General features: G+C 44.0%; 1 protein-coding gene across 4 annotated transcripts in view; it reads left to right on the top strand.

Annotated features, from left to right (window-relative positions):
- The window catches only part of CDKL5 (cyclin dependent kinase like 5), a 148,158-nt gene that overhangs the window by 77,341 nt on the left and 49,798 nt on the right, over positions 1–21,019 (top strand). For all 4 annotated transcript variants that reach the window (XM_029079692.2, XM_007670353.3, XM_029079690.2 and 1 more), the window contains exons 4-5: positions 12,865–12,910; positions 18,922–19,058. In XM_029079692.2, the coding sequence (XP_028935525.1) occupies positions 12,865–12,910; positions 18,922–19,058 (183 nt within the window). The remainder of the gene's footprint in view (positions 1–12,864; positions 12,911–18,921; positions 19,059–21,019) is intronic.

The raw sequence follows: 21,019 nt of genomic DNA, 5'->3' as shown, positions 1-21,019 counted from the left end.
CTGACTCCCAAGCCCAGGCTTTATCCACTAGACCTTGCTGCTTCTCCCAAGTACCGTGTTCTGCACATGTCAAGTGCTCAATAAATACCATTTTTTATATGAATTGCACATCTCTACCCCTTTTTAAAGTTCTGCAAAATGTCTTTGGTTGTCAGGATTTTGACCATAAAAATCTGTGGATTTTTGAACTCTCGGATACATTGATTTTCAGTTAGTCAATTAACATTTCAAAGCAAAGGAGATTTGAAGATGTTAAGTGCCTGGTTCTTCTACAGCAAAGCCTTTTGTAAATGGAGAAAAAGAAGTCCATAGTTGGTTTTCAGTAGATGTCAACAATGAAAAAAATTCTTGGAGAGGGGAAATATAAGTGGAAGGAAGAGTCTTAGAAAGATCAGTCTTTTCTTCACCATCCTGAAACTGCCCTTCAGAGGCCTTAGTACTGAGGGATTGTATGCTTCTCCTCTTGCTCAACTCTTTTCTCCTGTCTCCAGATTAATTTGCCGTTCTGGGGCTCTTTAAAAAAAAATAAACCCCTGGTGAAATCTAAGTAAAGACTAGTTTATGACAATATAAGCAGATTAGACACAATAAAACCAAGGACTTCATCGTGGGGTTAATTTGCTTTGAAAAGATTTTTTTTTTCCCATTATCGAGGTTTCGACAAAGGGAGCTCAAAGCCATTTATTTTGACTGAGGACTGAAAGTCAAGGATGAATGACAATATAACATTTGTTGCCGAATTGTACTTTCCAAGCACTTAGTACAGTGCTCTGCACACAGTAAGCACTCAATAAATACGAGTGAATGAATGAATATGGAAGTTCTAGAATCTCCACTACCTTCTGTCATAGTAATTATGGTACTTGTTAAGCGCTCACTGTGTGTCAAGCACTCTTCTAAGCCCTGGGATCGATACAACTTAATCAGGTTGGCCACGGTCTCTGTCCCACATGGGGCTCACACTCTGAATCCCCATTTTACAGATGAGGGAACTGAGGCCCAGAGTTGGTAAGTGACTTGCCCAAGGTCACCCAACAGACAGATGGAGGAGCCCTGCTGCCTATAGGCGATGTGGCTGAAGTTGGGTAAAGTAGTAAGAGAGTGCCTCAGTGGTTCCAGTGATGAAGCAAATGTAAACATGATTGATTTGCCTCAACATCTGTTGGGAACTGCATTTATCAGATGAGCTGAAATTTGGAGACTGAAAAGTGGGAGCGAAGGAAGGCTGCAGAGGCTCAATGAAGCAAAACCTCGAGCAAGGTGGGAAGGCCTTGGACAGCTGGGAGGCAACAGCAGAAGATCGATCATTGTGACACTGAGCAATTAGAAAGGGGACGACTGTCTTAGAACCGATAGAGAAGTTCAGCAAAACTGCAAATGACTGCAGCCCAAAGAAAGAGAAATGAAAAGAATGGCAAGAGAGTGAGACCGTTCCGAAAGGACCATCTTGACTTGCACAAAATGTGGAAAGGAATTATCAGCCTCATATCAGTTTCTATCAATTCCATCCACAGATGGTGATTTTTTAAAAAAACAAAACCCTTCAGAGTCACTAGCATGATCTTTAAACCAAAATCTGTCTACCAATGGGAAGCAGCGTGGCTCAGTGGAAGAAGCCTGGTGTTGGGAGTCAAAGGTCATGCGTTCGAATCCCAGCTCTGCCACTTGTCAGCTGTGTGACTGTGGGCAAGTCACTTAACTTCTCTGGGCCTCAGTTACCTCATCTTAAAATGGGGATTAACTGTGAACCTCACGTGGGACAACCTGATGATCCTGTATCTACCCCAGCACTTAGAACAGTGCTCTGCTCATAGTAAGCACTTAACAAATACCAACATTATTATTATTTATTTTATATAATAATTTTTTTATATTAATGTTTGCCCCCCCCCCCCCAACTCCAAGCTCACTGTAAGCAGGGAATGTGTCTGTTATATTGTTTTATTGTACTCTCCCAAGGGCTTAGTTGCTCTGCACACAGTAAGTGCTCAATAAATACCACTGATGGAGTCATTTATTTAGCGCTTATGGTATGCACTGAACCCCAAGTGTATGTTTGTGCCTAAGTACACTGCAGAGTCCCCAACAAAGCGTTTAAATGTTTTTTTATACTCCAGATTAGACTGTGAGCTCATTGTGGGTAGGGAATGCCACCATTTGTTGTATTGTACTTTCCCATGTGCAGTATAGTGTTCTGCACACAATAAGCACATAATAAAAGCGATTAAGCAAATGAATGAATGAATGAACTCAAATGGCAGCGATTGATAAAATGGCAGGCAGGCAAATGATCAACACTGAATCTTTATCATCTAAATCCTGTTGCTAAGAATTTTTTTTTAAGTTGCTGCAGAATTTCAGGCCTTGATATTTTATACTCTTTTCTAGAGATGGTTCTAATTAACCGTGTTGCAAAGTATGCCAAATAAAAGAACAGTCATGTTTCTGGTAAAGACAAACACAGTGAATAAAGGTCAATTGTGTTTAATCTATGAAGAGAGGAACTAGATCTTCTAAAAGAAAATATCAAAAAGTAATACATTTGAGGTTGAAGAAGTTAATCTGTATAATACTTGAATACTTCAATTTTTATTTAGGACCTATTCTGGCCCCAAATTTTGCAACCTTTGCATCGCTGCTGGTATTTTTCAGGACTAAGAGTCTTTGAGGATAAAATAATTCAGGTGTCTAAAAACAACAAAATATAATGAAGTATTAACCCAAGAAATACATCAAATTTCCACCATCACCAATTAGGTTCATCATCAGGAAAGGTCTGGTTGCGTAGAATGGTGAGAAGGAGATAAAAAACAAGCAACCAAAAAATCAAAAAAAAAAAGTGCTCTCCATTGCCCAGTGTTTTTTAAATGCAACACAGTAAATATTTTTTTATGGTATTTAAGTGCATTTCTATGTGCTTAGGCACCGTGCTAAACAGCAGGTTAGATACAAACTAATCAGATTGGAAACAGGCCTTGTCCCACATGGGGCTAACCATCATGGGTTCGAATCCTGGCTCTGTAAAATGGGGATTAAGACTGTGAGCCTCCCGAGGGACAACCTGATTACCCTGTATCTACCCCAGCGCTTAGAACAGAGCTCTGCACATAGTAAGCGCTTAACCCATACCAACATTATTATTATTTTATAGCTGTGGTAACTGAGGCCCAGAGAAGTGAAGTGACCTGCCCAGGGTCACCCACATCAGACAAGTGGCAGATCCGGGATTAAAACTGGTCTTCCGACTCCCAGGCCCACGCTCTTTCCATCAAGCCCTATTACTTTCCAATCTCTCTGACCGTTTTTGCCCCAGAGGTACTCTTCGAGGGCTCCGATCCATATATGACTTTTGGAGACGAAGTTGAAAGTAAAATTAGAAGCTGTGTTTAACAGTTGATCTGCACCATCAAGCCTCGGTGCACCTAAGGAATATATTTATGCACCACTAAAACTTGCCTTGTCTTGTCAGGCTTTAATGAAGTTCCAGGGCCAGCGATCTGTTGGGGAGAGCATTAGTAATGCAGCTGTGGTTAATATTAATGCTTGTACCACCACGAACTCCACATGCTTCTGCTAAATCTGTCCCGCGATATCAATGAACAGACTCTTCCCATCCTCGGTTATTTGCCTGGAAGATTTTTCTCTCTCAGTAAATCAGTATTTAACATTGCCTCGGCTTATTTATTCAGCTGAACTCCCACCCACGGTGTTTATGTCCTTTCGAAACCCTGAAAGGAAGCACTGGTGAGGATGCGCTCTTTCCCTCATTGTGCTCGGTTGAAGCACCCATCTAATAATAGCATTGTCTTCGTTCCAGCCTCGAACAATTGTGTTTCTGTCAGAAAAGAGGAGATGTCGTTACTCAGAGGCCTGATCTCTAAAGGAGGACATCCTGACCGTATAGTTAAGGTGGTGTCGGGTCACACGCGAGGGTCCGAGATACCTTACGAGGGCTACACAGTCCAATGCTGAATGAGGATTAGGGCAGCTAGATTTCACACTAAACTGGGTTTTGGGGTTTTTTTTTTAATGATATTTGTCAAGTGCTTACTACCTGTCAAATCCTGTTCTAAGTGCTGGGGTAGATCCTAGTCCATTTAGTCGAACAAAGGCCCTGTTCCACGTGGGGCTCATGGTCTAAATAGGAGGGATAACAGGAGAACCGAGGCATAGAGAAGTGAAGTGACTTGCCCAAAGTCACACAACAAGCAGTGGATTAGAACCCATGACCTATGACTCCCCAGACTCTGCTGTTTCCACTAAGCCATGCTGTACCAACTTTATATCCTTAATGCTTCCCCTACCCCTTACTTATTTTAATGTGTGTCTCCTTGCTTAGATCGTAAGCTCCTTGACGGCAGGGATCGTATCTCTTTGCGCCGTTGTACTTTGGCATGAGCTTAGTAGTCTCCCACAGGAAGCGCTCAGTGAATCCATTGACTGATTACTGTTGAAGCGCCTAGTCCTCGACATACTCATCTTTCCAGTCCCTTTTCTTTCCTCGCAGGAAATTATTTTCCTTCTCCCCCCGTTAGGCTGTAAGCTCCTTGAGGATGGGGGACATGTCTCCTGCTAGTCTTGTATTGTTTCTGGGAGAGAAGCAGCAGGGCGTAGTGGATAGATCCCGGGCTTGGGAGTCCGAAGGTCATGGGTTCTAATCCCGGCTCCACCGCTTGGCTGGCACTTGACCTTGGGCAAGTCACTTTGCTTCTCCGTGCCTCAGTTACCTCAAATGTAAAATGGGGATTGAGACTGTGAGTCCCAGGTGGGACAAGGAACTGTGTCCAGTCCAATTTGCTTGTATCCACCCCAGCGCTTAGTAGGGCCTGGCATCATTAATAATAATGTTGATGGTGGTATTTGTTAAGCGCTTACTATTATCATTATTCTGTGCTTAGCACCCAGTAGACGTTCACTAAATGCTGGTGATGTAAGCCCTATTTCTGTACACTGCGGGCAGGGAACGTAACTTCCAACTCTGTCATATTGTACTCTTCCAGGCACTTAGTACAGTGCTCTGCACACAGTAAGCGTTCAATAAATGCCATTGGTTGATGGGACATGGGTCAATCCTCAGGAAATTTTACCCTGCGTGGTTTGGGCTATAAGGTTACATCACAGAGAATGTTTCTTCATTATCTTGAGTTGAAATCATGATTGACCCAATTGAACCTTATATTGAACAAAATAATTACAAAAAAAAGGAGAAGGAAGGAATTTCTGGTAAAAAAAAATAATAATAAATCCCAATTACCTGTTTCATTTAACCTTAAATACTGCATTTCCAGAGGGTTCCTTGAATAACATGAGAAAAATAATGTGATTCATTTTATTGTGACTTTACCTGCTTTGCAGAACAAGGAAAGGGCTCTTTGGCAGGAAGGCATAAAAGGGAATTTCTCATAAAAGCAGTATAATTCTTTGTCATACATCCTACTTGAATCCTGCATAAAGAAGACTATAAAACTAGCCAACTGGCTTTTGGAAGGGTCTCATTTTATAAACCAGTGGGGAATCCAGAATGACACAGAGTCCTTTATATTTTGAGTTTCTGATTTTGGTGCATGAAACAGACCTTTCCAGGATATTCTGGATGAAAAAGAAATAACAGCAAGAACCTTTTTTCTCACTACATGTGTGTTTTTTTTCCCTCCCTCTCTCACGGTCCTTGTTTGTTCCTTGATTTTATGTCTTTGCTTTGTCTCCCTTGTTTTATGTGCTAAAATCTTTTGTTTACGTTGTGTGGGAGGTTCACAGATTAGTTCCTGGTTTTACTTATGTTCTAAAACCAGCCGCCCCCCCCCCCCCCCTTCAAAGGGTGGACCTCCAAGGGTTGGGGAAGCAGCGTGGCTTAGTGGGTAGAGCACGGGCGTGGAGTCAGAAGGCCCGGGTTCTATTTCCAGCTCTGCCACATGTCTGCTGTGTGATTCAGCAAGTCACTTATCTTCTCTGTGCCTCAGTTACCTCATCTGTAAAATGGGGATGAGTGGGAACCCTATGTGGGATGCATGATTCATTCATTCATTCAATAGTATTTATTGAGCACTTATTATGTGCAGAGCAGTATACTAAGCACTTGGAATGTACAATTTGGCAACAGATAGGGACAATCCCTGCCTAGCGAAGGGTTCACAGTCTAAACGGGGGAGGCAGACGGCAAAGCAGAATGAAACAAAACAAAACGTCATGAAAATAAATAGAATCAAGGAGATATACACCTCATCAACAAAATAAAAAGGGTAATAAATAATATATACAAATGAACACAGTGCTGAGGGGAGGGAAAGGGGGAAGGGCAGAGGGTGGAGGTGGAGCAGAGGGAAAGAGGGGGCTCAGTCTGGGAAGGCCTCCTGGAGGAGGTGAGCTCTCAGTAGGGCATTGAAGAGGGGAAGCGAGTTAGTTTGGCGGAGGTGAGGAGGGAGGGCATTGCAGGACTGCGGGAGGATGGGGGTCGGGGGTCGACGGCGGGACAGGCGCGAACGGGGGACCATGAGGAGGTGAGCGGCAGAGGAGCAGAGCCTACGGGGTGGGCGGTAGAAAGAGAGAAGAGAGGTCAGGTAGGAGGGGGTAAGGTGATGGACAGCCTTGAAGCCAAGAGTGAGGAGTTTTTGTTTCATGTGAAGGTCAATAGGCCACCACTGGAGGTTTTTGAGGAGGGGAGTGACATGCCCAGAGCCTTTGTGTAGGAAGATGATCCGGGCAGTGAAATGAAAAATAGACTGGAGCGGGGAGAGACAAGAGGAAGGGAGATCAGAGAGAAGGCTGACAGAATAATCCAGTCGGGATATTATGAGAGCTTGTACCAGCACGATAGCCATTTGGATGGAGAGGTAAGGGCAGATCTTGGGGATATTGTGAAGGTGAGACCGGCAGGTGTTGGTGACGGATTGGATGTGTGGGGTGAATGAGAGAGCCGAATCAAGGACGACCCCAAGTTTGCTGGCCTGTGAAACGGGAAAGATGGTTGTGTCGTCCACAGTGTCAGGGAGTCTGGGAGAGGACAGGGTTTGGGAGGGAAGATAAGGAGCTCAGGTAACATAACTTTTGGCCAACATTTTACAAGGAAGGATGTTAGAAGAGCTCACAACTGGACTGTTGCTCCGGGTACATCTGGAACTGAAAAGTGGGGGCAGAAAAATCTTGGAAAGTGATGAGATGAGTTGTTATGGTATTTGTTGAGGGCTCTCTGAATGTGAAGCACCATTCTAAGCGCCGGGGTAGATAACGTATACACTGTGTCAGGTTGGACACAATCCCTGTCCCACATGGGGCTCCGAGTGGGTGTCCTTGTACGACAGACCTGTATTTCCGAGGCCCTCCAAGGCCCAAAGAACTCAACTCGTTGCGCCTTTGGTTCCGATCGGGGATGGAGCGTGCCAGGTGTTGGGAGAGCAGAGGGACTGCGGTGCGGCCAAAGACTGCGTAGTTGAAAGGCCACTCTACAGCAGCAGTTAGAGCAGTCGGACTCTTTGGCCCCGATAATTATGGGGCTGAAATACAGAAAGCAAGTCAGTGGTTGAATTTTAGGGCCCCTCGTGGCATGATGAGATCAAATCAATTCAGGGTCCTACCTGGAGAAAGGCTTTCTGGGAGGATTTGAGAGGGGAGAAGTTCACTGGACCCAAGCTTTATCAGAGGAGCTCTAAAAAGAAAACCGTCCCGCCACCGTCAACCTTTGGTTGAGAGCCCGGTTTCGAGACAGAGACGGAAGGACGAGGGCAGTGGCGTGAGGAGAGCGTGGTACGGTTCTTCAGAAATGTTTGTTCCACAGAGTGGAGCTGGGGAATTCAGAGCAACGTTTTGATAGTGAGTGGGGACGAGTAGCTTTTTATAAACACCCCCTCCCCCGCCGCTTCCTCCACTTGCCTTTTCCTAACCTACTTTTAATTTCTCTTGCCGGTTAATTATGGAACACCTCCTGAATGTTTTTAACCTCGATTAACTGAAGTACCAGGATCCTCCCCCTTTAGGGTGCCACGGGGGAAAAATGAAGGAATATAAACTTCTAAATGGGTCAGTAGGTGAATAGGAGTTAGCTGGGAAGCTTTTCCTTTGTTTAGTGGGCTTTATGATACTCATCGGGTATTTGGAGTTGCGGCGTAAAATATCTCTAACAAAATATTACTTAAGGTAAGGCGTAATCAACTTGGGGATTTCACTGTCCCAGAACAGAATTAAATCTTGTAAATGCTTCTGGATTTTTAAATGGCCTGCTTAATTTTATGACTGATAGTGTCATAAAGAGAAGCAGCTTGGCCTAGTGGAAAGAGCCACAGGTTCGGGAGTCAGAGGACCTGGGTTCTAATTCTGGCCTCACCACTTGTCTGCGGTGTGACCTAGGGTAAGTCATTTAACTTTTCTCTGGGCCTCAATTCCCTCGTCTGTCAAACGGAGATTAAGACTATGAGCCCCAGGTGGGACAGGGACTTTGACCAACCTGGTTATCTTGTGTCTTCCTCAGCGCTCATTTCAGTGCATGGCACATAGTAAGCACTTTAACAGATACCATTTAAATAAAAATAATGCCAGTCAGTAGTCCTGCCAGCCCAAAATCCTGAGGAGGAAAATCTGACCTATGCCTCAGGGGTTGAAAGATATTCAAGGAATCAATCAATCAATGATATTTTCTGAGCGCTTACCATATGCAGAGCACTGAACTAAATACTTGGGAGAGTTACCTCATCCGTAAATTGGGGATTAAAACCATGAGCCATATGTGGGACAGGGACTGCATCCAACCTTATTAATAATAATGGTAATAGTAATAATGGTGGTATCTGTTAAGCACTTACAATGTGCCAAGCACTGTTCTAAGAGCTGGGGTAGATAGAAGGTAATCAAGTTGTCCCACGTGGGGCTCACGGTCTCGATCCCCATTATGCAGACGAGGTAGCTGCGGCAGAGAGAGGGTGAGTGACTTGCCCAAGGTCACATGGCGGACAAGTGGAGGAGCCGGGATTAGAACCCACGTCCTCTGACTCCCGAGCCCGGGCTCTTGCCACCGAGCCACGCTGCTTCACGACTGTGGAGCCTGGACGGAAGGGGTGATAACGTTCAGAATGCTGATAACGAGTGGAGGAAGGCTTGTCGGAGGAGGGATTTGATGAGGGGGAGTTTTCCAAGCCTTTTTTTGTTCGCAGAGATTCTCACAGCATTCCTAGTCTGTCACACGGGCAGATGTGCCACAGAGCTCCTCCACCTTCTTCCATTTCATTTCCAAAGTAAATATTTCCATCTGCTACAGAAGAAAACCCAAAGTTACGGGCAGGGAATATTTTATTTATTTACCTATTTCTATGAATGTCTCTGTTCCCCGCTAGACTGTAAGATCATTGTGGACAGGGAATATGTCTGTTTATTGTTATAGTGTACTCTCCCAACTCTTAGTACGGTCCTCTGCACACGGTAGGCGCTCAATAAATACGACTGAATGAATACTAAAAATGAATACCTTCTTGAACTGCAGAAAGGATTATTCAACTTTGTCTGTTTCCCCTTCTGGACTGTGAGCTCGTTGTGGGCAGCCAATGTGCCTCTTGTTGTATTGTACTCTCCCAAGCGTTTAGTACAGTGCTTTGCACACATTGTAAGTGCTCCATAAAGACGATTGAATGAATGAATAAAAAATGACTTAGGGATGGGCTTCAGGGAAAGTTCTGTTAAATTGACCGCACCTTGGGAAATACTTCTTAATCCCAAAGGTTTTCCCTCTTTTAATGTTCACAATTTGGGTTTGCAGATAATTAATTGTGCAGAAATGCCCTTATAATGCGTGGGTCACTCGGACCCTCAAAATGAGGAGTTAATGACTGATTTTTTTCTCTAGAAGCTTAGGACCACAGTAGCCGAAAGCCCACATGACAAATTACAAGCCTGGAAATTTAGAACTTAAAACAACAGGTTTGGCATCATTTCCAATGACTTTCCCCTAAACTTAATCTTAAATCGAAGTAAGTTTAATCTGAGGGAAGACTTTGGTTTTTCACTGAGAATACACTAAATGGAGAAATAGAGTCTAAGGCTGGGCTTAAAGGGGATATGATTTAACACTTCTAAATATTTTGGGTAAAATGTTTCAATTAGCATTAAAATAAGGCTTTAAAACCTTATTTGTAAATCATTTTGTTCATGTGAAATGCAGCAAGTAAAATGGGTAGCAAATTATTTGGGCCCCCTTTTTTTCCCCGTATAACTTGATGACATTGTATCGACAAAGAGCATGAAAATAAGCCAACCCAAAAGAAAATCTTCCGTTGGATGTCAGTCATCACTGAGGTCAAAGCCAGTCCGTGAATGCAAAACTTATTCTTGCCAAGATCACACATTTCCGCCTGGAGCCTGAACTTCAAAAGGCCAGCCGCTCAAAAAAAAACAGCACACATTTTTACCCGAACTACGTCTCAACAGAAAGGCTTTTAGCAACATAGCACTCCTAATAAAGCAATTTACCTACCTCAGCCTTTCCGGACTACGTACTTGTGATGTTGTTTCACGTGGCTGACTGAGAAGCAGGCAAACCCCCACCTCTGTTGTTCTGTACTCTTCCGAGTGCTTAGTTTAGTACTCCGCACACAGTAAGCTCTCAGTAAATACCACCGATTGATCAAATTTGCAGGTGGGCTCTGAAGATGGGGAGGTATGAGATCTGGCAGCTTTGAAAGGGTTTTGCGGTGACGACTGAATCGGAGGTGAGAGTGAAGGTATAGTAAGATAGGCCTGATTGGAGCTAATAGGACAAGCCGGGGTGTGGCAGGTGAAGAGAGCATCTAATAACAATAACGATGATGGTATTTAAGCGCTAACTATGTGCCAGGCACTGTACTGAGCGCTGGGGTGGATACAAGTAAATAGGGTTGGACACAAGCCTTGTCCCACAGCCTCAGTCATCATTTTCCAGCTGAGGTAACTGAAGCCCAGAGAAGCGAAGCGACCTGCTCGAAGTCACACAGCAGAGAAGTAGCGGAGCTGGGATCATAACCCAGGTCCTTCTGACTCCCAGGCCTGGGCTCTACCCACTACGCCGTGCTGCTTTTCAAATCTGGAAAGTGAGCTGACTGAGGGCCTTCGAGTCTACAGGTCAAGAGTTCGGGTAAAGTGGAGAAGGGGACAACTGTTGGAAATTTTTACAGAGCAGAGCCATGTATCCTGAGCACTATTTCAGGAAAGCCAGCCAGCCAGAGAATGCAGGGTAGCTTGAAGAGGGGGGGACTAGAGACATAATTAGCTTCAGTTTTGCCTGCGGATAACTGAGGGTCTTCAATATCTGGGTTACTCAGCCTCAGCTACACGTGTTGCCAATGCTTGAGGAAGCTTTAACATTTAAGGCCATTAACTGTAGCATTTGTAGAGAGAAAATAACTGGTTTCACTCTGTCTGTTTGGGATCTTTCTGGGACAAAATGTACAATTGATTTTTCTGCTTGGATTGATTTATAAGGACAAATCCTCTTGTGCAGTTCTTAGTTGGGAATTAGAGTTGTTTTACAGAAATCCACCTGAACCCCATAACCCAAGCATCACTCCCTGCCTCCACCAACTTCCTTACCAGTTCTATTTTCTGCTAGTTTCTCTTGCAAACTCATGTCTCAGCAGGTATAGTTGATAATAATGATGGCATTTGTTAAGCTCCTACTATGTGCCAAGCACTGTTCTAAGCACTGGGATAGATACAGAGTAATCAGGTTGTCCCACGTGGGGCTCACAGTCTCGATCTCCATTTTACAGATGAGGTCACTGAGGCACAGAGAAGTGAAGTGACTTGCCCAAAATCACACAGCTGACAAGCGGAGGAGACGGGATTAGAACCCACGACCACTGACTCCCAAGCTCGGGCTCTTTCCACGAAGCCACACCGCTGATTAGGTCAACTGAATCACGTGTGCCTTTTGATTTTAGGAGGTTACAATTTCAAATTAATGTAAAATATTCTGAGTAAGGAAGAACAGATTGAGGGAAATTTCTGAGGCCACTGAGGGAGAAAATGAGTTCTGCTATTCAGTAACACACATATTTTCTCATAGGTGAATCACCCCGTCTTCTTTGAGTGTAGGGATCTAGCTCATGACGCATTTCATTCGAGAAGCAGAGTGGCTCAGTGAAAAGAGTCCGGGCTTGGGAGTCAGAGGTCATGGGTTCTAATCCTGGCTCCGCCACTTGTCAGCTGTGTGACTTTGGGCAAGTCACTTCACTTCTCTGTGCCTCAGTGACCTCATCTGTAAAATGGAGATCGAGACTGTGAGCCCCACGTGGGACAACCTGATGACCTTGTATCTCCCCCAGCACTTAGAACAGTGCTTTGCACAGAGTAAGCGCTTAACAAATACCATTATTATTATTTGGAAGATGCTGCAGGACAAAGTGGGTGTTCTTTAATCAGTTGGTGCTTCTGCTATGTGGTAATGATTGGGTTCTGTCCCGCACACCAGTTTATAAGATTTCCAAAGTTTGGGAGTGGGGAGAGATGGGAGGTGTTTCTGGAGGAGAAGTAAGTCAGGATATTATTCAAACCCTGCTACTTCAAAGGAATGCAATATAGCAGTGCTTGATGTGGCATGTAAATGTGCTTTCTGAAGCATCAAAACATATTTGCAACACAGTAAAGGTACACTTAATTGTCCAGGCTTATAGATGTAAATCGTTATTAAAGGGAGAGAAAAATCTCTCTGATGGCATAGATGCAAATAGATTAACAGACCTGTTGGTCTGTGAGGTGTTTGCCAGCTCTAATACTTCCAAATTAAGCCATTATTTGCAACTATCTTGCAAAAACAGTACTGACATTGACTTGATTTGAACTAATAGTGTTAAGGAAATGAACTGCTCACTTCGAGGTAATTTCATGACTGGTTTTTTTTCATTCTTTCAGGAGACCCATGAAATTGTGGCCATCAAGAAATTCAAGGACAGTGAAGGTATTTTTTTCTGTGAAGAATCTTCATACCCAGTGAATGTTTCAGTGGAAATCATAATCATAATAATTGTGGCATTTGTTAAGCACTTACTGTGTTCCAGCCACTGTACTAAGTGCTAAGGTAGAGACGAGCAAATCAGGTTGGACACAGTCCCTGTCCCCAGTCTGGCTCACGGGAGTAATCCCCATTTTCCGGGTGATGAGGCAGAGAATTGAAGTGACTTGCCCAAGGTCACTCGGCAGGTAAGTGGTGGATCTGGGATTAGAACCCTGGTCCTTCTGATTCCCAGAGCACTCCCGTGCTCTGCCCAATAAGCCACGTGGCTGTAGACTTTGGCTTTGTGTGTTTTGGTCAAGAACTGTGCCCGTGGCTTATATTGTACTCTCCCGAGTGCTTAGAACAGTGGTCTGCATACAGTACGTGTTCAATAAATACTATAGAATCAGTGAATGAAAGGCAAGATCTAATCACTGGTTGGGATATGGTTTTAAAATGAAGTTTGCAGAAGTTGGACTGTTATTAAGTTAGCTCCCTTTGCTTTGATATACTCACTCCCTCCAAAGTGACTAGCTTAAATAACAGCTAATAGGTACCAGAAAACTCAGTCTGTTCCGGTGCTTAAAGGAAGTTATCAGGAAAACTTGATCCAAATTCTGGGTAGGAAAAATGAAAAATAAGCTACCCCTTTGTCACGTACTAATTGGAGGTGATTTTTTCCTTAAGCTGAAGCAAGTTGCAGAGTTCACTAGGACTGGATTTGCCCAGCCCAAGCCAAGTGGATGATTTAGCACATCTTGATTTGCCAAATACCATAATAATAGTAATAATAATAATAATGATAATAATAATAATTTACCCTAAGGGCATGACTCCAGTGGATAACTCGGTTGCTGAAGTGAATTTTTGGGAGAGGCTGAATTATTCAGCTGGACTATCTGAAGTGAATCAACTGCAGGGTTACTGTGTTGCTTCTAGAATTTCAGTTTTCCACTCAAGGCTAGTCTTGTAAGAATAGGGGCTGGGGCTGAGAGGTTATTATTATTATTATTGTTATGATATTTGTTAAGCGCTTACTATGTGCCGAGCAGTGTTCTAAGCCCTGGGGTAGATACAAGGTAATCGGGTTGTCCTACGTGGGGCTCACGGGTTTAATCCTCATTTTACAAATGAGGTAACTGAAGCACAGAGAAGTTAAGTGGCTTTGTGAAGTTACACAGCAGACGAGTGGCGGAGCCGGGATTAGAACCCACGTCCTCTGACTCGCAAGCCCGGGCTCTTTCCACTGAGTCACGCTGCTTCCCAGTGCATCCAAATGCACCAACTAATATTTTAGACTGTGTTAGTAGGGTGACAGTTCCTCTGGGAATGACGCCCTGCTTTGTAAATATCATTTCTCTTCCCGTGCTTTCGTGGAATCAATCAGTCAATGATATTTATTGAGCACCTACTGGGTGCAGAGCATTGTAGGAAGCTCTTGGGAGAGTCCAAAATGACAGATTTGGGAGTCACGTTCCCTGCTCAATTCTCTAGATACACGATCCATTCCCTTAGATTGTATTGTGCTCTCCCAAGCGCTTAGTACAGTGTACTGCACACAGTAAGCCCTTGATAAGTACCACTGATTAATTATGAGTTCCCATGGGTAGGCATTGTCTCTCCATTAGTCAGTAGTATTAATTGAGTGCCTACTTTGTTCATAATAATAGTAATGATGACATTTGTTATTATTATTACCTTGTTGAGACCACCGTACTCAACACAGGAGTTGACAACTAATAATAATAATAATTATGGTACTTGTTAAGCGCTTACTATGTGCCCAGCACTGTTCTAAGCACAGGGGTAGATCCAAGTTCATCAGGCTGGACACATTCCTTGTCCCACATGGGGTTCACACTCTTATCCATATTTTACAGATGAGGGAACTGAGGCATAGAGAAGTGAAGCGATTTGCCCTAGGCCACACAGCAGACATGTGGCGGGTGGGATTAGAACCCAGGTCCTCTGACTCCTAGGCCTGGGCTCTATCCACTAGGCCATTCACTCATTCAATAGTATTTATTGAGCACTTACTATGTGCAGAGCACAGTACCAAGCGCTTGGAATGTACAAATCGGCAACAGATAGAGGCAGTCCCTGCAGACTGGTACTAATGGAGTGCCTCTCGAGTGAATTAGGTGCCTTAAAGGTCCAACAGAAAAATAAGAGACTTGTTATTTCCTGCCCACTGGAAGCCTACTGGAGGGAAGTCTCTCAAGAATTCAGAGCCATGCTCTGCTCTTCATCGATTAGATGCTGCCGGCATAGAGATGTTTGAATGGGGAAAACTGACTTCGATCGTCTCTCTATGGAGTTCGCTGATTCCCCCGATGAGAATTCTTAAGACAAGAAAGAAAATGTATGACAGGATAGGAACCCCATTTCTCTAATGGGATCAGTTAGCTTCTGGCTGCCTTCTGTAGATACCGGATCTTCTCACCAGCGGAGGCTCATCGGACCTTAATAACTAAACCACAGGCAAGTTTTACATATTCAGTCTGCTCCCCCCATTCAACCGCCCGGCTGTCTGGACTGATAAATTGTAGGTTGCACGCAGGTGAGCAGAGGTGTTTGGTAATTTAGAGAGTATCTATTTTGGGCATATGTTTACCTGCGTTCTAAGTGACAACCTGACCTCATTTGGCAAGAAAAAACTGGAAGAATTAGATAAGGCAAAGAAGACCGTATTTATCGAAAGGGGTGCAAGAAAAATCAAGCTGAAGAGCATGGGGATAATAGAAAAGAAGACCCTATGACCTCTTTGCATTTCATTAGGACATCGAGTTGTATAATTCCTTCATCGATTGGTACAGATCGAAAGGAAAGGATTGAAACGACTTTGTCCCACTACCAAATGATGTCAGTGGTTAATAAATATAGCCAAATTTTCCCAAAAGTCAACATGTAAAAACGTGTATAGTCAGATTAATGTGTTTGTTGTTTTATTGTACTCTCCCAAGTGCTTAGTACAGTGCCTTTCATACGGTAAGTGCTCAATAAATACTACTGAATGAACGAATTGATTCATTCAAAGCCAGGTGGGCCCTTTCTAAAATGAGACACTTTGAATTCATTCAGTTGTATTTATTAAGCACTTTACTGTGTGCAGAGCACTGTAGTAAGCGTTTGAATGGCTTCTGCTCTGTACCCTTCACGTGCTGGTGTGTGACTTTTTTTCCAGTATCTGCGTTTTCCTAACTTATATTCTGTTCATTCATTCAATTGTATTTATTAAGTGCTTACTGTGTGCAGAGCCCTGTACTAGGTGCTTGGAAAGGACAAATGAGCAAAAAGTAGAGGCAATCCCTGTTCACAATGGGCTCACAGTCTAGAATGGGGAAGACAGACATCAAAACAAGTAATCAGGCATCAATAGCATCCATATAAATGAATAGAATTATAGACACACATCAAAACAAGTAAATAGGCATTAATATAAATAGAATTATAGATTTGTACATATATACCAAAGTGCTGTGGGGCGGGGAGACGGGGGTAGAGAAAAGGGAGCGAGTCGGGGTGATGCAGAGGGAAGGTGGGAGCTGAGGAAAAGGGGGGCTTAGTCTGGGAAGACCTCTTGGAGGAGGTAGGGCTTTGAAGGGGAAAGGGTGATAGTTTGGCAGATTTGAGGAGAGAAGGCGTCCCAGGCCAGAGATAGGACATGGGCCAGGGGTCGATGGCGGGACAGGCGCGAACGAGGCCCAGTGAGAAGTGTCCGTACCAGAGGAGTGGAGTGTGCGGGGCGGGCTGGGCTGGAGAAGGAGAGAAGGGAGGAGAGGTAGGAGGGGGCCAGGGGATGGACAGCTTTGAAGGCAATAGTGAGGAGTTTTTGCTTCATGAGAAGGTTCATAGGCAACCCCTAGATTTTTGAGGAGGGGGGTGACATGCCCAGAGCATTTCTGTAGAAAGATAGCCAGGCAGCGGAGTGAAGTATGGACTGAAGTGGGGAGAGACAAGAGGTTGGGAGGTCAGAAAGGAGGCTGATGCAGTCATCCAGTCGAGATAGGATGAGGGATTGTACTCGTGGTACTAGTTTGGTAACGTTCTGTTTCTAGCACGTCATTCCATTTAGTCTATTGTCTCATTGTTACTAATGGTAATAACGATAAGTGTTTACTAAGTGCTAGATTGATATGAAACTCCTCATCCTTTAAGCTCGGAGTGGGCTGGTGCCCCATATTTTCAGAAGGAGGGGAGCAGATAGGCAGATGGTGGGGGAAACTTGGAGCACACTGGGGGTGAACTCAACAGACGCAGGCCCATTCTGCTTCTGACCCGACACCGCCCACTCAGGGAGTCACTCGGTCGATCGTAGTCATTGAGCGCTTACTGTGCACAGAGCCCTGTACTCAGCGCTGAGGAGAGTACGATACAGCAGTCAACAGACACGTTCCCCGCCCACAAGGAGCTTACGGTCTAGAAGGGGAGAAGGACGTTAATAGAAATAAGTGAATGACGCGCCAACGGAGCCATTGTCGTAGCGACCGGACATTCCCATCCACGTAGGCTCAGCCGTGCCTCGTGATGGGAAATATCACCCGCTCATCTCCGGCTCTCAGAGTAAACAGAGTAAACAGCAGCTGTTGCGACCAAGCAGACGTAGCCTTAAAAAGACGGGTTTCTCCTCGTCAAATGAGGTCAGGTAGTCACTTAGAATGCAGGTGAACGTACGCCCGAAATAGAAACTCTCTCAATTTCCCAACACCTCTGTTCACCTGCGTGCAACCTACAATTTATCAGTCCAGACAACTGGGCGGTTGAATGGGGGGAACAAACTGAATTTGCAAAACTTGCCTGTGGTTTAGCTATTAAAATCTAATGAGACTCTGCTGGTGAGAAGATCCAGCCTTACCAGTTTGCCTCTGAGTCTCATAGTTTGTTGTTTTTTTTTTACCGGGGGAAGGAAAACAGCTCATTGGTAATGCACCAGCCTATGAATAACCAGAGACTACCTGAGTGGCAATTATGAATGAATTAGGAAAGAATTAGGAATTAGGGCAGATGGAAATGTTGACTCACTCCTCTCCCAGCCCAGCCCTCATTTACTAGCTATGGGGCAATCTCAGGGATAATAATAATAATATTTATGGTATTTGTTAAGCGCTTACTGTGTGCCAGGCACTGTACTAAGCACTGGGGTGTATACAAGCAAATAGGGTTGGACACAGTCCCTGTCCCATGTGGGGCTTCCAGGCTCAGTCCCCATTTTACAGATGAGGTGACTGAGACCCAAAGAAGTTGTGACTTGCCCAAGGTCACACAGCAGACATTTGGTGGAGCTGGGATTATGTGCCCCTGTTTTTTCTCCTCTTGGTTGGTCCTGCATATCCTGTCAGCCCTTTGCATCTTCAAATGGACACTGTCAATTAATCATTACATCAATGGTACATCCCTAAATACCAGTGCTGGGCAGTCAGCATTAATGCCTCCAAAGATACTTCAAGGAATGCAAAAGGACAGTAAGCATCCTGGAAATGAAATATCGTAAGGAAATATCCCTGGTGCAGAAGTCTGGGACAGTAGATCGTTACTTCCAATACGAAAAGAAAAGTAATATATTTGGGTTTTATAATGCAAAACGAAAAGCAGCGTGACGTAAGAGAGGGAGCCCGGTCTTGGGAGTCAGAAGTTTTCAGTTCGGAGTTCTGATCCCAGCTCTACCATTAGCCTGCTGTGGGACTTTGGGCAAGTCACTTTACTTCTCTGGGCCTCAGTTCCCTCATCTATAAAATAAGAATTAAGGCTGTGAGCCACTTGTGGGACAGTGACTATGTCCAACCTGAGTAGCTTGTATCTATCCCAGTGCTTACAACAGTGCCCGGCACATAGTAACGGCTTAATGAATATCATTTAAAAAACAGTGTTGTCCAGCAGAAGCAGAAGCTTCAGCAAGAGAGAAGATTTCTCTCAGCAGAACTGGAAAGGTTTGCAAGGTTTAAACTGAGCTGTGTTTTCTGTCGTTTGTACTTCAGAAAATGAAGAAGTCAAGGAAACGACTTTACGGGAGCTAAAAATGCTTCGTACTCTGAAACAGGAAAACATCGTGGAGCTAAAGGAAGCCTTCCGCAGGAGAGGGAAGCTGTACTTGGTCTTTGAGTATGTGGAAAAAGTAAGGCATGGATCGGGGTTGGGTATATGACCCTTTTCATTCCATTTTTTAAGAAAATTGTTCCACATATAATGTATTCAGTTTGGACTGTTAAGTGCAATTTTCAAAGGTCATATATCCCCCGTCTTAAAAGACTGAAGTCATCCACATTGCTGATTTTAGAGCTGTGATAAGTTGTCCTAAATTACGTCATGTTCCTCTTAGGGCTGCTGTTGTTAGATTTGAACCCTGGCTTCTTAGCAGAGTCCAGCAAATGTGGGTTGTTGTTCGTGTGTGTGTGTGTATGTGTGTGTTTGTGTGCCCAACAATTAATGCTCATTTTAAAGCACACCTGTCTCCAGTTATGAACTCTATCGCAAGCAAAGCACCACACTTGCGAAATGGGTGATGTGATGTATCTGGCAGCCGTAATTCCCTTCCAGGCTAAACAGTCGCAAAGCAGGGCCAGAGTACATTGTTCCCCGTTTTTGCTGCTGCCTGCCAATAAGTAAGGTGATCTGCTTTAGGATTATGTGATTCCTGTAGGACAAAATCCCAGGTCTGTATCGATTTATCTTTTTAGACTTTTCCATTAGAGATATCTTTCCCATATAGCCAAAAGCAGAGCAACTTTCATTCCCGGCCCAAGGAAGAGAAAAGATGTTCTATTATTCTAAAGTGTTTGTAACTTGGCAGATGACATTCAAGATTTGAACAGATATTTATATTGAGCCTTTCTTCTCTAGATAGTAGAGTTTCTGTCCTATTCATGATACCTGAATAGAATGTAGTTCCTGGAGATCTATCTTGGTTATTTTCCCGATTGGCCTGGCTTAGATGTGGGAAGTCATTTAGAACGTATAATTTTGTGCAGAAGCCTTCCTTTGAAAGATATTGCCAAGGTCAGAGAAATTACAAAATCCCACAGAAAGAGGATGCAGAATTTGAATACTCCTGTAAGAATACCTGAAGGTTTCTTTGGAAGCCATGACTGTCATAAGCCAATTCAAGTGTAAGGAGGAAGGAAATGAATTGATTTTAAAAGAGGGTTCATGCTAATTTATCTTGTAACTTAGGTTTGGGGATACAATTTTCACATTTTTAGAGGTTTATCTTGGTTCTTACTAAAACCCAAATAAACCAAACCTGGGTTAAGCTCGTCTTTTTTTCTACCATCCGTGAAGAGCATGTGATCAGTTATTAGACAGGATTATAGCTCCTCCACTTTCTGTTCTGGTTCAGATTTTTAATGTGACCTCTAATGTGCAGCTGTCTAAAATAATCAGTGTTTGAATTCCTTTTTATATTTGGTGAGTGCTTACGTGCCAGCCACTTAAGGAGCGATGGGGTAGATTGCAAGCTAATGAAGTAGGACACAGTCCCTGCACGGGGCTTGCAGTCTTAATCGCCATTTTACAGATGTGGTAACAGAGGCACAGAGAAGGGCTTGCCCAAGCTCTCACAGCAGACAAGTGGAGGAAGCTGAGATTAGAACCCAGATCCTTCTGACTCCCAGGCCCATGCTCTATCCATTAGGCCATGCTGCTTCTCTGCCTCATCTCACTGATGATGATGATGATGATGATAATGGTGATAAGGGAGAGGAGGGGATAATCCAGGTCCACGTGGGGCTCACAGTCTCAGTAGGAAAGAGATCAGGTATTGAATCTTCATTTTTCAAGTGAAGGAAGTAAGGCACAGAGAAGTGAAATGTCCTGCCCCAGGTCACATAGCAGACAAGTGGGGGATCCGGGATTAGAACCCAGGTCATCTGACTCCCAAGCCCTTGCCCTGCCCAGTAATCCATTGTGCTTCTAATAAGAATCTTAAGGAAATACCATAATTACTAATTTCACATTTTCAGTATTTCTTCTCCCCTCCCCCCTTCACACATGCATTTTTGTCACTTGAGCCCTCTGTAGGCATTCTGTACAATTTCCACATCAGTTCCTTTGTGATCCTGCCGACTACGGATTCTTTTC

Source organism: Ornithorhynchus anatinus, chromosome 15 (assembly GCF_004115215.2).
Source record: "Ornithorhynchus anatinus isolate Pmale09 chromosome 15, mOrnAna1.pri.v4, whole genome shotgun sequence".
Lineage (NCBI taxonomy): Eukaryota > Metazoa > Chordata > Mammalia > Monotremata > Ornithorhynchidae > Ornithorhynchus > Ornithorhynchus anatinus.
Note: the sequence above shows the minus strand (reverse complement) of the source record. Positions and strands in the feature narration are given on the sequence as shown.